This window comes from Neoarius graeffei, chromosome 8 (assembly GCF_027579695.1).
Source record: "Neoarius graeffei isolate fNeoGra1 chromosome 8, fNeoGra1.pri, whole genome shotgun sequence".
Classification (NCBI taxonomy): domain Eukaryota; kingdom Metazoa; phylum Chordata; class Actinopteri; order Siluriformes; family Ariidae; genus Neoarius; species Neoarius graeffei.
The window spans coordinates 49,529,607-49,546,015 of record NC_083576.1 but is presented as its reverse complement, the minus strand read 5'-3'; the positions used below and the strand labels follow the sequence as shown (position 1 = coordinate 49,546,015).

Below are 16,409 nucleotides of genomic sequence, written 5' to 3'. Positions count from 1 at the left end.
AATGATTCGCCATGCTTCTTGAATCACTCGTTCACAATCTGACGCCCTAATTTTATACCCGTGCCATCAGGGAAGAAAAAAATCCATTGATGTGTTAACCCGGTCATTCAGTACAATCAGGTCATCAGCTGACTTCATTTTATTATCACATAACGTTGCTGAGCCTCGACCTGACCAACTGAAGCAATAACAGATCATAGCACTGCCTCCAGAGGCTTGTACAGTGGCCACTATGCATGATGGATGTATTGCTTCTTATGCTTCCCTTCTTACCCTGACACACCCATCACTCAGGAATAGGGTAAATCTGGACTTATCAAACCACAACATTTATTTCAGACCTTTTTCCATTGCTCCAGAGTCCAATCCTCATGCTCCCTAGCAAAATAAAGCCTTTTCTCCTGATTATTCTCACTAACAAGTGGTTTTCTTACAGCCACACAGCTGTTTAGTACCAATCCTGTGAGTTCTCATCACACTGAGTGTGGAAATGCTCTTAATTTCACTGTTAAGCATAGCTGTGAGTTCTACTGTCGATTATTTATTTATTTAACCATTCAACTTCAACAAAAGCATTTAAGTGATCTCTGATCATGGTCAGTCAGGATCTTTTTCCAACCACATTTTTTTCACGAAGTTGATGGTTCACCATTATTCTTCCAGGTTTTAATAATGTGTTGGACAGTTCTTAACCCAATTCCAGTAATTTCAGCAGTTTCCTTAGTTGTTTGCTTTGCTTGATGCAGGTCAATCATTTGACCCTTCTGAAACAGTAACATCTTTTCCTTGAGCACGGGATACGTCTTCCGACATGGCTGTTTCAGAAATGAGAGGCTGCTCACTGCATCAGTTAGGGTTAAAAGAATTGTTGCCAGCTGAAACAATTAATCACGACAGTAATTATCCAATCAAAGGCTCTTATGTATTTGCTTATTTAAATCAAAATGGTGACTTTTTTGATCGGGCAGTGTGTGTGTGTATGCACGGTGGTGTAGTGGTTAGCACTGTTGCCTCACAGCAAGAAGGTTCTGGGTTTGAGCCCAGTGGCCGACAGGGGCCTTTCTGTGTGGAGTTTGCACGTTCTCCCCATGTCTGCGTGGGTTTCCTCCGGGTGCTCCGGTTTCCCCCACAGTCCAAAGACATGCAGGTTAGGTTAATTGGTGGCTCTGAATTGACTGTAGGTGTGAATGTGAGTGTGAATGGTTGTTTGTCTCCATGTGTCAGCCCTGCGATGACCTGGCGACTTGTCCAGGGTGTACCCTGCCTCTCGCCCATAGTCAGCTGTAGAACAGGATAAGCGGCTACAGATAATGGAGATGTGTGTGTGTGCATGTGTGTGTATTTATTAGCCTCTTGTTAGAGCAGTTAGAACAGTTGTACTATCTGAAATTCTCATTATATTAGGACAATTCATCTATTCATCTGTTATTAACATCAAACAGCATACAGCACCTGGTGTTATAAAATGGTGCTATCATTTTACCACATTATTCAAGCCAATTTTACAGGTCACAGCTGACCTAACATGAGCCTTGGCCTCTCTTCGAGGAATGAATATGTCAAATATTTTCCTATTTAAATCATTGACAATGTTTCATGCTAGTGAAGGTGCAATAATGTAACAGTTATACAGGATGTTGGTTAAGGTCTGGCTGCAGTGCAGATTGCTTATGGGAAAGACGTGTACCACATGGCCACAGTCAGTAAAGGTTAAAATAGAAAAACATGTGGGGTGAAAAAGAAGTGGTTAGTAAGCTGAACTACCTGTTATTACTCTGTCCTGCTTCAAAGTAGGTCATATCTACAGTAAAAGGTATTCATGCTGTACCTAATATTCCATTTGGGTTAGGAAAGTTTCTATAAAATATGTTAACATGCAGTATATAACCATACGGTATATGTTAACATATCTAAATACCTAAACAAGCTCTGCAATATCTGAACATTGTAGTTAGTTGCAACATGTGTGCTAAAATGTAATTGGTGGCTCAAAATGCATTAGTAGATGTGAGTTAAACTTAAAGTAGCTGTAATAAAGAGAGCTCTACCCCACTGGTCTTGTATTTCTGCCATAGGTAGCAGTCTCTGGAGCCTCGCTCATACCGGTAGGTGGGTGGAAATGTGATCTTCTCTTCCTCTAAACAGTGAGCAAGAGAAAAAATAAAAAAATAAAAAAAAATATATATATATATATATATACATACACATACTGACAGAAAAAATATATAATGTCAGATCCCAAATACAATCATCAGCATTATTAATAAAACCAACTGAGTACAAAGCATGTGCATATTAGTTTATATTCCAGTTGGCTGTTGTTTACACCAATTCATGTGGGTTTTTTTTTCCTAGGTTATATCACATTTAAAAACAGGTTGCATGAACAAACCAACCACTGTCTTGTCTCGTTTTCCATCACAGATTATGATTTTGTATGATGTTAACACCTTTAATGCTTTAATGAAGATGAAGTCTTATTATTCAGCTATTCATCTTTCTGGAAGTATGTTTTACATACCTACAGTGAAGTGAATATAAAATGGAATGTATTGGCATTAATGGCATTAAGAGGAGTTTTGGTAGTCAGATGTTGCTTGAAATAATTCAAGTAATTTAACTGCCATTGTATATAATTTGGCAAAAAGGGGTCTGAGACTTTCTGAAGTTGTTGCAAATTTGGATCTTGATACTCAACGTGCATGAAACAGTCAAGCATAAATGTTATCTAGGCTGCGGCATGAACAATGGAGATCCATACTGAAGTTAAAGAAGGCTTTTCTCTTATGGCGCTCTCTGGTCAGCTGGTCTGAATACATCAGCTCATCAAACTCACGCTTTGACACATGCTTTAAAATGTCCTGCAGAAGAAAGAGACACCATCAATCAGGCATGAGAGGCCTTGATGTCTGAAATATAGTAAAGAAACTTAGTAAAAGAAAAGTAAAGTTTGCAATGGCCAGACCAAACCAGATACAGTGGTGCTTGAAAGTTTGTGAACCCTTTAGAATTTTCTATATTTCTGCATGGGCGGCACGGTGGTGTAGTGGTTAGCGCTGTCGCCTCACAGCAAGAAGGTCCTGGGTTCGAGCCCCGGGGCCGGCGAGGGCCTTTCTGTGTGGAGTTTGCATGTTCTCCCCGTGTCCGCGTGGGTTTCCTCCGGGTGCTCCGGTTTCCCCCACAGTCCAAAGACATGCAGGTTAGGTTAACTGGTGACTCTAAATTGATCGTAAGTGTGAATGTGAGTGTGAATGGTTGTCTATGTCTATGTGTCAGCCCTGTGATGACCTGGTGACTTGTCCAGGGTGTACCCTGCCTTTCGCCCGTAGTCAGCTGGGATAGGCTCCAGCTTGCCTGCGACCCTGTAGAAGGATAAAGCGGCTAGAGATAATGAGATTTCTGCATAAATATGACCTAAAACATCATCAGATTTTCACACAAGTCCTAAAAGTAGATAAAGAGAACCCAGTTAAACAAAGGAGACAAAAATATTATACTTGGTCATTTATTTATTGAGGAAAATGATCCAATATTACATATCTGTGAGTGGCAAAAGTATGTGAACCTTTGCTTTCAGTATCTGGTGTGACCCCCTTGTGCAGCAAAAACTGCAACTAAATGTTTCCAGTAACTGTTGATCAGTCCTGCACACCGGCTTGGAGGAATTTTTGCCCATTCCTCCGTACAGAACAGCTTCAACTCTGGGATGTTGGTGGGTTTCCTCACATGAACTGCTCACTTCGGGTCCTTCCACAACATTTCGATTGGATTAAGGTCAGGACTTTGACTTGGCCATTCCAAAACATTAACTTTATTCTTCTTTAACCATTCTTTGGTAGAACGACCTGTGTGCTTAGGGTTGTTGTCTTGTTGCATGACCCACCTGCTCTTGAGATTCAGTTCATGGACAAATGTCCTGACATTTTCCTTTATAGTTCCCTGGTATAATTCAGAATTCATTGATCCATCAATGATGGCAAGCCGTCCTGGCCCAGATGCAGCAAAACAGGCCCAAACCATGATATTACTACCACCATGTTTCACAGATGGGAAATGGCCAAAGTCCAATGAGACGGAGGAGTGGAGAAGGTTGGATGAACATCTGAGTGGACTGCTCCAGAATGCTCTGCGTGGATCAGTAGAATCGAGGCTGAACCTGTTTGGCGAGATTTTATATGAAGAATGTAACAGCAGGCTTGGCGAAGTTGTCAGCCGGAAAGCTGGCAAAAGGGCCAAGGGGAGGAGGGAGAAGGAAACCGAGGACCTGGTGGTAGATAGAAGGTGTCTCCGGAAGCATTGGAGGAAAGCAGAAGATGCAGAGAAAGAGGGTCTAAAGGCCCTCTGGGGAGACATCAGAAGAAAGCTGGCTGCCCTACGAAGGGCCGAGCGCATCCGACGATGGAGGAAAAGGAAGGAGAAGGAGAGGGCGAACTTCTTCAAGAATCCATTCCGGCATGCACGAGGCCTTCTGGAGGAAAAAACCAGTGGAGTGTTGGAGGTATCCAAGGAGGACCTAGAGAAACACATTCAGGCCCAGTATAGTGACCCAGCCAGGAGTGAACAGCTGAGCTCGCCAGGCTATGTGCCCAAGCCAGCTGAACCAACAACAGAATTCGATGTGTCTCCCCCTAAACTCAGCGAAGTAAGGCAAGTTGTCCACAAGGCAAGGTCATCATCAGCACCAGGGCCAAATGGAGTCCCATATAAACTTTATAAGAACTGCCCACAAGTGCTGAAACTCCTGTGGACACTGATGAAAACTGCCTGGACTAAACAGACCATCCCCGCTGAGTGGCAGAGGGCGGTAGCAGTCCCAATTCCTAAAGAGCAAAACTCTAGAACCCTCGATCAGTTTAGAAGTATAGCCTTGCTGAATGTTGAGGGGAAGATCTTCTTTTCAGTAATGGCGAGAAGAATGACCGCATACCTCATGGCCAATGGATATATAGACACCAGCTGTCAGAAGGCAGGGATTCCCGGTTTCCCAGGGTGTGTGGAACACGCCTCAATGATATGGGATCAAATCCAGACAGCAAAGAGGGAGAAGAAGGACCTGCATGTAGTGTGGCTAGACATAGCGAATGCATATGGCTCAGTGCCCCACCAACTCATTGCATTTGCATTGGACTTCTTCTATATCCCCACTAACATCAAGGCCATGATAGCAAGCTACTTTCAGAATATGCACATGTGCTTCAGACTGCAAAATTCTACCACCAAGTGGCAGCAACTGGAGGTAGGCATTGCCATGGGGTGTTCCATCTCCCCCATCCTCTTTGTGGCTGCGTTTGAGGTCATTCTAACAGGAGCAAGGCAGGTGGTGGGGGGAGTCAGACTGCCGCAGGGCTGACGGCTTCCCCCATTACGAAGTTACATGGACGACATCACATGCCTTCTACAAACGGCTCCATGCATGTCGAGGCTGCTCAGACGGTTGGACGAGCTGATTAGCTGGGCCAGAATGAAGTTTAAACCGGGCAAGTCTAGGAGCCTCTCTATGCGCAAGGGAGAACGTAACGACAGGGCTGTGTTCACCATAGGAGGAGAAAACATCACCCTCATTGCTGACCAACCAATCCGCAGTCTGGGAAGACAATATACATCCAGTCTCTCAGACAAGTCGATGGGGAGGACAATTCTGCAGCAGCTATCAGCAGGCCTGGAGAAGATCGACACCAGCCAGTTGCCCGGAAAGTACAAGGTGTGGTGTTACCACTTTATCTTGTACCCAAGAGTAATGTGGCCGCTGAAGCTCTGCGAGGTCACCTCCTCAGCTGTAACTCGGATGGAGACAAAAGCCAATGCCTTCATCCGTAAATGGCTGGGGCTCCCAAAGTGCTTTTCAGCAACAGGTCTGTATGGATGGAATGCACTCCAACTGCCCCTGAAGTCCATCACCCTTGGATATAGGCAGGAGAAGGCAAGGCTTGTAATGGAGTTGAGGGAGTCTTCCGATGCAGCGGTGAAGGACCAGTGGGCACGGGTTAAGACGGGGAGGAAGTGGAAGGTGGAGGAGGAGGTGCAGAGGGTAGTAAGCAGGATACAACACCAGGAAGTGGTTGGCATGGTCCAGCTAGGGAGGGCAGGCCTTGGATGGAGGGAGCCACCCCGTGTGTGGTCCAGAGCAAGTAAGAAGGAGAGGAAGGACCTGGTGGCTGCTGAGATGGCCAGGATGGAGCAGGAGGAGCTCAAAGTCAAGTCCTGTCAGGATGCAGGACAGCTCTGACACAGGGGAGGTTGAGATGGCGTCACGATCAGATCCTCCGAAAGCTGGCCGAGATCGTGGAAACAGCAAGGCATGAGGCGAGCAGAGAAGAGACAGCGGGAGCCCAACATCGCATCCACTTCCTCAGGCAGGGAGAACTGCCAGCCGGATTAGGAAGGATACTACCATCAAAGCTCCTCAATCAAGGTGCAGAGTGGAGGCTGGCAGTGGACGTGGGCAGGCAACTTCAATTTCCCCAAGAGATCTGCAGCACCTCCCTACGACCTGACATGGTATTGTGGACCACAGTGGAGAGAAAAGCACTGTTGGTAGAGTTGACTGTGCCATGGGAAGAGGGGTTGGCAGCTGCCCATGAGAGGAAGAGGGCAAAGTACTCTGACCTACTGGTAGAGTGCAGGGAAGCCGGATGGAGTACGAGGCTATACCCTGTGGAGGTAGGGGTAAGAGGCTTTGTGGCAGACTCGACAACCCGGCTGCTGAGAGACTTAGGCCTGCGTGGCACCAGTTTGCAGAGGGCCATTAGGGGGCTATCTGAGGAGGCAGAGAAGGCAAGTTTTTGGCTCTGGCTGAGACGGAGGGATGTAGCGTGGGGAGCAGGTACGATTTAAGAATGCTAGCTGCAGGGGGTGGCAGGGAGACGTCCCTGTTCACTGCCCCGCCACCAGGAGATGTTTTGGGGTAAGGGGCGAAACATCTATGAGCGGTGGTCCCCAGCTGACGACCCTGCAGCTAGCAAACAAGGCACCGGTGGAGGTGCTGCATGCCAAAAGGGAGTGCAGGAGAACACCTACCTGTATAAAGAAATGTTTCACAGATGGGATAAGGTTCTTATGCTGGAATGCAGGGTTTTCCTTTCTCCAATTATAACGCTTCTCATTTAAACCAAAAGTTCTATTTTGGTCTCACCCGTCCACAAAACATTTTTCCAATAGCCTTCTGGCTTGTCCACATGATCTTTAGCAAACTGCAGACAAGCAGCAACATTCTTTTTGGAGAGCAGTGGCTTTCTCCTTGCAACCCTGCCATGCACACCACTGTTGTTCAGTGTTCTCCTGATGGTGGATTCATGAACATTAGCCAATGTGAGAGAGGCCTTCAGTTGCTTAGACGTTACCCTGGCGTCGTTTGTGACCTCGCCGACTATTACACACCTTGCTCTTGGAGTAATCTTTGTTGGTCGACCACTCCTGGGGAGGGTAACAATGGTCTTGAATTTCCTCCATTTGTACACAATCTGTCTGACTGTGGATTGGTGGAGTCCAAACTCTTTAGAGATGGTTTTGTAACCTTTCCCAGCCTGATGAGCATCAACAACGCTTTTTCTGAGGTCCTCAGAAATCTCCTTTGTTCGTGCCATGATACACTTCCACAAACGTGTTGTGAAGATCAGACTTCGATAGATCCCTGTTCTTTGAATAAAACAGGGTGCCCACTCACACCTGATTGTCATCCCATTGATTGAAAACACCTGACTCTAATTTCACCTTCAAATTAACTGCTAATTCTAGAGGTTCACATACTTTTGCCACTCATAGATATGTAATACTGGATCATTTTCCTCAATAAATAAATGACCAAGTATAATATTTTTGTCTCATTTGTTTAACTGGGTTCTCTTTATCTACTTTTAGAACTTGTGTGAAAATCTGATGATGTTTTAGGTCATATTTATGCAGAAATATAGAAAATTCTAAAGGGTTCACAAACTTTCAAGCACCACTGTATTCATATATTTAAACCAATAGAATGCTTAGCATAGAAATGACAATAATCTAATGAAAAATAAGCAGTGGAATGCAAAAAGGATAACCACTGAAGGCCTCAGTGACCTCAACATCAAGATCCAGGCGGTAGTTCAAGTCACCAGACCAAAAGAGATGAGTAAAGCGCAGGCTGACGTCAAAGGCAGCAAGCTGCCGGTCACCCAGCGATAGCAGTCTGAGGATATCTTGAAAATTCTGGTTCCTCCTGGAAGGGGGTGAAGAAATAACCAGCAGTCAATCTCAAATATAACTACATTCTGTTAATACATTTAGAATACAAATGTGCAGGGCTAGAAGGTTGTGTTGCAGCAGGGAAAACATGATGCAGTCAATCAGAGCTGAAGTTTGTCATCACTTGACTTTGTCGTTGTTAAATAAGCAGGAAAGGAAGTTGGATAAAATCTACTGTCATGAGTTATGGTGTTAATCAATTACGTGGCTGTGGATGCATACCGAAGTGCTTTCTCACTGCCAGAGGTCAAGTGACAGTTCACAAAGCCCATGGATGTCCCGTTAAAGAGGAAGGAGATACTTACAGCGCCTTTGTTTCCTGTAACCATTCAGAAAAAATGCTGATCTGCATATATAAACTTAAGTTTCAGAACTTTCAGTTCACTTTGGTATATTTTATATTTGTTTGAGAGCAGACATAAATACATGATATACATGACTACATTCTATACTTAGACTGATCTCGATACACTGGTTGGGTAAAACTTTGTTTAGTAACAGCACTAACGTGTCTGTTGGATTTGAAGTCAATATCATTGGCATTTGAGACAGTAACTCTGAAATATCTTAGCCACTCTTGCTCTCTTGAGGGTTGTCTCATAGCCTGAGCTTAATCATTTGCTTCTCTAGATGACTTGTTGGATATTTGGTTGTAGGCCATGAAGAGAGAGAGAGAGATTCAAGTTTTATACCAAGTGTATTCCCCAATCCTGTCTTCACACTTGCTGTGTTTACTTGGCTGATACGTCCCTCATGCTCTGGTTTTACAAACACAGCCAGTCTGATGTTCCACAGAGACTGCAGTGCCACCTACAGGACATTTACAGGCAGCACAGGATCAAAACAAAGAAGAATCATGTTCGAACAATAATAATAAGTAGTCGTAGTATATAGTAGTATATATTAGTACGTCAACATGTATGTCAAAATGTCAACATTTTGATTTTACCATGTCAGCAAATGTCAGTCTCTAACCTGTTTGAAGTCAATATGGGTGGCATTTTTCAGTGTGGCTCTGATATGCTCAGTCCACTCCTTCTCTCCTTGAGGGTTGTCCTGAGTGCCAAATGCATAGATATCATGAGGCAGGCAAGCAATGGAGTCATCAGGAGTCAGTCCTAAACCACAGCATGTCACCCAGGACTGTAGTGTAGGGGGAGGGGGAGAACCACCTACGAAAATGTAACATCATAATAAACTAACTGGTTTTCACTTTTATGTGGTTACGTTGTCTTACAGTTGTCTTCCATGAATAAGGGAAAATGGCCTTGTTCTCTAAATCTGTATAAACATCATGCAACAAGGTATGACATCATTTACATATCTGCCACAGTAGTATGGTCTCAGACATCAAATTTAGATTAGATAAAACTTTATTGATCCCTTTGGGAGGGTTCCCTCAGGGAAATTAAGATTCCAGCAGCATCATTACAGATAAACAGAGAAAATAAATAGAGGAAACTTCTAGATAAATTAAAATAAATTAAGTATTTACATATACAAATATATAAAAAGAACAAGACACGGGGAAGAGAGGAAGGGGGGGAAGGAAAAAAAAACTAGATAGAACTCGACGCCAATGGCGTCGATGGGGATGCCTCCGCCCGGTAGATTACACGCCTTATTAAGTTGTGATTTGGGGATGGACATTTGACCTCACAGTCATCTTGACCTGGTGAAATTACTTGCATCAGCCTTGGAGACATTGTGTTCACAAGGCAGACATTTGACCTCACAGTGACCTTGACCTTAGACCTTTTGATCTCAAAATCTAATTAGTTTATCTTTATCCCCAAATGCACAAATGGTGAAAGTTTGGTGAAATTCCTTTCATCTGTCTTGGAGATATTGTGTTCACAAGGTTTTCGGACAGACATTTGACCTCACAGTGACCTTGACCTTAGACCTTTTGATCTCAAAATCTAATCCGTTCATGTTTGTCCCAAAGCGCACAAATGGTGAAAGTTTGGTGAAATTCCTTTTATCAGCCTTTGAGATATCACATTCACAAGGTTTCGGGACGGACGCACGCACGCACGGACAACCCGAAAACATAATGCCTCCTGCACCTTACGGTGGCGGAGGCATAAAAAAAAAAAGGGGGGGGATTTGTAACAATTTGTTCAATTTATAATTAAAAAAAAAAAGTAAGGTAAGTGTTATGGGTGGGGACAGGGTTCGTAACTTCTGACTTTGTATGAATTCTGTATGAACAAACTCCAACCAGAATTGCCATACAGACACAGCATGGCCATTACATCTTTTACACAATAGAATTCTGCATCAGCTAAATCCGCACATAGTGATAACCACACAGCTATATTTTATTCATAAGCACTGTATAAAAATATATTTACAAAAAGTATGCAATAGATTTCAAACCATAAATTCACAGCTTTACCCATGTTCCACGTGCCCACAAACACAGAGATGGCATCAGGCTCATTCTGTTGTGAGTATGTGTTCTTCATCAGCTGCAAAAGCTGGCAGAAAGCCTCTCTTTTCTGCAGGGAGGATGATTACATGTTAATATTATGCTCAAAACATCCATCCATCCATCCATCCATCCATCCATCCATCCATTATCAGTAGCCGCTTATCCTGTGCAGGGTCGCAGGCAAGCTGGAGCCTATCCCAGCTGACTATGGGTGAGAGGCGGGGTACACTGGACAAGTTGCCAGGTTATCGCAGGGCTGACACAGAGAGACAAACAACCATTCACACTCACATTCACACCCACGGTCAATTTAGATGCTCAAAACAAATTGTAATTCTGTTTATTGATTCTCTTTTCTTAAACTATGATTGTTCATTCTGTTTTCTCTTTCTTCTGTTTTCTGTACTATAATAGGATTTTGTGCCCTCTGCACCATGGCAAGTTGTGTTTGTGTGTTTTAAAAAAATGAGTGGTTACTGAGGGAACAACACTTTATACATTAGAGCTAGCTTTTTTCATAGAGGTGGCCCAATATTAAATGCAACTGTAAACTGTTTTTTTTTTAAATACATGTAGATCATGTAGATTTTGTAATACATGTAGATTTTGTAATACATGTAGATTAATGAAAAAAGTTATTGTGGACAAATTTCTGTGGCATCTACACAGAATGTCATATTTTATTCTCTCCAATATTTTTTGACTAACCTTTAAGCTCTCAAACAGTAGCTCTCTTGGAGGCTTGTGATGACTGTCCACTACCATCCTCAGTTTAGCTGGGCTGCTCTGAAACTTTACCAGCTGCACAACTGACATTCAAACATACATTAAAACAAAATGGTATCAGTACAGTTTTGTAATATAGTATAATTTAGTAGTATAATATAGGATGGTTTGAGACTCGACTATATCATAAGGTTATTTATTTATTGTGCAGGGATGTGGGTAAACTTACTCCTGTCATGTGTGATTGTCTCTATGCCAAATGAGCCAATCTTCTTGTCAAAGAGCAGCAAACCATTGTCCACGTCCACTGATACCATCTGCCTTCCATACCTGACCACCTTCACCTAAATATGTACAAATACACACCTGCATTTATAATATATACTCATGAGTATAGCAGATGGGTAGCCATGCTTCATGCTGTTAGACAGTAGTAGTAGTAGCGGTGGTGGTTACCAATGTCATATGATGTGAACTTCACTATGGTTGGCTATTTTGAATCATAACAGTACACCCACTACAATGAAGGTCACTGTAAATTAGAAAGATCTCTGGGAAATAACATCCCACAACATTTCTAGGAAATTTGAAAGTTCTTTTCATCCCTGTCCAACAGAGAGAACTGTCAATGAGTGGATGAGGAACAAACCAGTTTAGCTAGTTAACACAGAAATGTACTATTCCTGCATATAAACAAATAGGCATTTCTTTTGTTTGTTATTATTAGTTTCCATTCATACCATTAATAATATTTAATTTGTAATGCTAGAATGCTATGTAGCGTAATCTTATGTTAGCTATGACCTTTGAGCTTGCAAGGCTCCTTAGGCCATACACAGATACAGGTAGACACACCGTTACATTCTGTGGATACAGATTAGTATTTTGCCCCCACTCTAGCTTGCCACCCCATTAAAGCCATTATGTATAACCTGGCCAACCCATTGTAAAAGGTCTGGATATGCCCTGGATAGCCTGCATGGCTATCCCTAGGCTGACACTTGCACGACTTTTGGCCACGATTTTGTCGTGGCAAGTCGTGCCATTTTGGGGCACGAACTGGGAGGCTCCCGCACTGTTCACGACTAGTTCACGCATAGTTCACGACGAGTTCACGAATGCGTGCCCGTCCACATTCACGAACTGGCACGACGAGTTCACGCATAGTTTGCGCATAGTTTACGCACTTCCCGCATTGGCACGACGAGTTTGCGCAATTCAGACGGTGCCGTGCCGACTTGGGCACGCCTGTGTCATGCACAACCTCATCCTCATCAGATACCCACACGCAATTTCAGAAGTGGACCGCGAAGATCCGGACACACATGATCTGATCCCTGGTGGATGGAGGACTGACCGACACCTGGAGGGGCTGCTGCCTCTAACCGGCCATCATACCCAGAAGGATGTAAAGGATCAGCGAGACTACCTGTCACATTACTCCATGTCCCCTGCTGGTGCTGTCCCTTGGCAAGAAAGAATGGTAGTAGCTTCATGAGCTGCATCCATAGTTGTTCCATTTTTGAAATAAAAGAAACGAAACTCCCCCCCCCAAAAAAAAAAAGTCATGAAGGAATAGAAAATAAAAGACATTAAAGAAAAAAGCAAGAAAAAAATTGCGAATGGCGAGAAGTGTCCGGGAAGCCCTATATATACCCCCGCACCGACGCGAGCGCCACTGTCGCGCAGTAGCCGTGAACTGCTCGTGAACTCGTCGTGAACTGCTCGTGCCATGCGCAAACTGTTCGTGAAGTGCATAAACTAGTCGTGAACTGCTCGTGCCATCAATGCGTGACCGTGTCAGTGGGAAGGCACGGCCACGCTGCGACGCACACCAATTCGTGAACATGTCGTGAACTACTCATGAACTCGACGTGAGCTGTTCGTGAACTATTCGTGGCAGTTCGTGACAGTCGTGGCATGGCGCGCACTTCCACGCACTGGCACGCATCCTCCCGCATCGTCCCGACGAGTTCACGACGAGATCACGAACAGTTTGCGCATAGTTCACGACCCGGTCGCGAAATTTTGTCGTGACCAAAATTTTGAACATTTCAAAATTCTCGTCCCGACATGGCACACAGTCACGACGGGTTTACGCACACTTCACACCAGTTTACGACTAGTTTGCGCACTGGCACGACTCGAGTCGTGCCAATGCATGCCACGGAATCGTGCAAGTGTCAGCCTACCCCATGTTAGGGGATGAGGAACAATGATTTACCTGAAAGCTGTGAACAGGGACGACCTTGACAGGAGATTTTACAGGTGATACAGACTCCGGTACAGACACTGGCTGCACAGAAAGGTTGTGATTGGTCACAGCCTCTTGGAGGGCTGTGAGAACCTGTGAAAGTCATGGCACAGTTGAAATATAACAAAACAAAAGGAAATAAAGTAATAAACAGCTCTTATGAAGAATAAGTAATGCAACATGTGTGAATCATGACTGATGAATTTGTAGTGCTTTTGTATACCCTCTTCTCTAGAGAAGATAGCAGGTTGCACAGAGCTGTTATTTTGTAGAGCAGAGTATCAAGGTTCTCCTCTGGACACTTTCCCATATTCTGAAAAATGCAAAACAGGGTAGATAAATATTGGACATGATGAAAAGTATAGCTATTAGAGAGCAAAATAATTTTCTTTTAAAGCTACCAGTATGGGATTTTGTTTAAAACGGGGAAAAATTATGATTATTGAACCAGGGAAGACCAATATAATATGTAATGTGTGTGATATAATGTTCATGAGCTTCTGCGAGTTATCCTGACTATCAGGATAATCATCCTGACAATTAGCCTGGCAATGCTTGGGCATTGCTGCTTGATCAGGCTCACAGTAAGAGCTAACCAGCTGACAGTAGCATAAAGACAAGCTGTTGTTGAGAGGTGCTGCTGTTTTATCTGGTACTCAGTAACTTTGACAATCACATTGAGGCAAATAATAAAGATGTTTTATTACCTCTGCCAACTTTGTTGGAGGAGGTTATGTTTTCGCCTCCGTTTGTTTGTCTTTTCCCAACATAACTCAAAAAGTAATGAACGAATTTAGATTAAATTGTGAGGAAAGGTGAACAATTAATTAGATTTTGATGCAAATCTGAATATATGGCTTGGCAAAGGTACACACTATCAAGTGTCCTTCGAGTTTATTCTCATAGTATTTCTGGAACAACACATGAGCTTTATTTCGGCTTGTAGTTCTACATCAGAAGAAGAATTGCAAACTATGTGAGAGTTCTGCCCATAGTAGTGAAAATCAAATTCAGGCAATAACTACTTTACTTGCAGTCAGTTGTAGCACATTTTATACTAACTTGGGCGGCACGGTGGTGTAAGTGGTTAGCACGGTCGCCTCACAGCAAGAAGGTTCTGGGTTCGAGCCCAGCGGCTGGTGGGGGCCTTTCGGTGTGGAGTTTGCATGTTCTCCCCGTGTCTGCGTGGGTTTCCTCCGGGTGCTCCGGTTTCCCCCACAGTCCAAAAGACATGCGGTTAGGTTAATATGGGACGGCCTTGGGCTGAGGTGCCCTTGAGCGAGGCACCTAACCCCCAGCATGGCTGCCCACTGCTCTGGGTATGCGTGTGTGCTCATTGCTCACGTGTGTGTGTGTGTTCACTGCTTCAGATGGGTTAAATGCAGAGAGGAATTTCACAAGTGTGTGATGAATAAAGTTGTGTTGCTGCTGCTGCTAATGATATGGGCAATAGAGAAAATGTTTCAGAAAACACACAGATCTTCTACATGACACTCGTGAAGCTACCCAGTGTGAATAAAAAAAAGTGCCGCAAATTAAGGCTCGTCTTGCATTCTGTGTCGCTTCTGATATAAAATATTCTCAGCTGTGCACAGTGCATTAAAGTGAAAGGTCATGTTAGTGAAGGTAGTGATTTCCATGTGCAAATACACCTGTTAAACTAGGGAAATAAGTGACAAGGTCAATCAGGTGTTGATGTGGACTGGGTATTCATTGAGGATAGGACTTGGGCAGGGGTGCCCTTTGGTCTTATAAATGAACTTATATTAAAAATACAAAAAAGATGCAATTTTGCAATTTAAGGAATGTGCCAAAACTAAATACTTTAAATCCTCTATATTGTTTCAAGTCTAAATCTAAATAATTATTTTACATATAGTCACATGGTTTACCTGGATTTTAGCACAGGTCAAGGGACAACTGGGATGGTCAAAAACTTTAGCCAGGGTCTCCAGACTGGACATCGTCTGATCAATCTCACTGTAAATGCCAGAATTAAAGACAGACATTTTCCTCTTCTGTTTAATTGTATAGTATAGCAGTATTTTCTAAAACAGTTCTGGGGTCTGAAGCATGGTTGGTTGGTTGGTAGGTAGATAGGTATCTATCTATCTGTCTGTCTGTCTGTGGTAGCAATCACAACCATCCCTTATCAAAGCTATTATATTGAATATTAATTTCTCATGTCCATCAGGCCATGTATCTGGACACTTAAGTTGAATTTGTTTAATCCAAACCTCAATAACTCAACAAACAGGTAGGCCTATAAATAATGTCAGCTTGGCCCTAATGTATTCTCAACTATTTGTGCAAAATTGAACAACTGACCAGTCACACGCATATGTGCATGTTGAATATCCTATTCCAGGTGTAGTGTCCCTCCCCCCTTGCTATGATACTATCCTCCTCTCTTTTGGAAAGGCTACTAGATTCCACTTGATTTTGGAGCATGGCTGTGGAGATTTGCCCATTCAGCCACAAGAGCATTAGTGAGTTCAGGAACTAAGATCAGATGAGGAGGCCTGGCATGCAGTCAGCATTCCAGTTCATCCCAAAAGTTAATGCTGCTACAGCATACAAAGACATACAATTGTGTGCTTCCAGACTTGTAGTTAAAGTCTGAGGAAGGCCTACATAAGGGTGTGATGGTTAGGTGTCCAGATACAGTATGTGGCCAAAAGTATCTGTACAGTGGTGCTTGAGAGTTTGTGAACCCTTTAGAATTTTCTATATTTCTGCATAAATATGACCTAAAACATCATCAGATTTTCA

The 16,409-nt window shown here is 43.4% G+C and overlaps 1 protein-coding gene across 6 annotated transcripts in view; it reads right to left on the bottom strand.

Annotated features, from left to right (window-relative positions):
• The window catches only part of inppl1b (inositol polyphosphate phosphatase-like 1b), a 50,024-nt gene that overhangs the window by 18,537 nt on the left and 15,078 nt on the right, over positions 1–16,409 (bottom strand). For all 6 annotated transcript variants that reach the window (XM_060927763.1, XM_060927769.1, XM_060927767.1 and 3 more), the window contains 12 exons: positions 15,530–15,617; positions 13,861–13,950; positions 13,608–13,730; positions 11,613–11,727; positions 11,366–11,466; positions 10,622–10,724; positions 9,196–9,392; positions 8,913–9,030; positions 8,443–8,539; positions 8,056–8,194; positions 2,762–2,861; positions 2,049–2,137 (listed from right to left, as the gene is read on the bottom strand). In XM_060927763.1, coding sequence (XP_060783746.1) covers positions 2,049–2,137; positions 2,762–2,861; positions 8,056–8,194; positions 8,443–8,539; positions 8,913–9,030; positions 9,196–9,392; positions 10,622–10,724; positions 11,366–11,466; positions 11,613–11,727; positions 13,608–13,730; positions 13,861–13,950; positions 15,530–15,617 — 1,360 coding nt within the window. The remainder of the gene's footprint in view (positions 1–2,048; positions 2,138–2,761; positions 2,862–8,055; positions 8,195–8,442; positions 8,540–8,912; positions 9,031–9,195; positions 9,393–10,621; positions 10,725–11,365; positions 11,467–11,612; positions 11,728–13,607; positions 13,731–13,860; positions 13,951–15,529; positions 15,618–16,409) is intronic.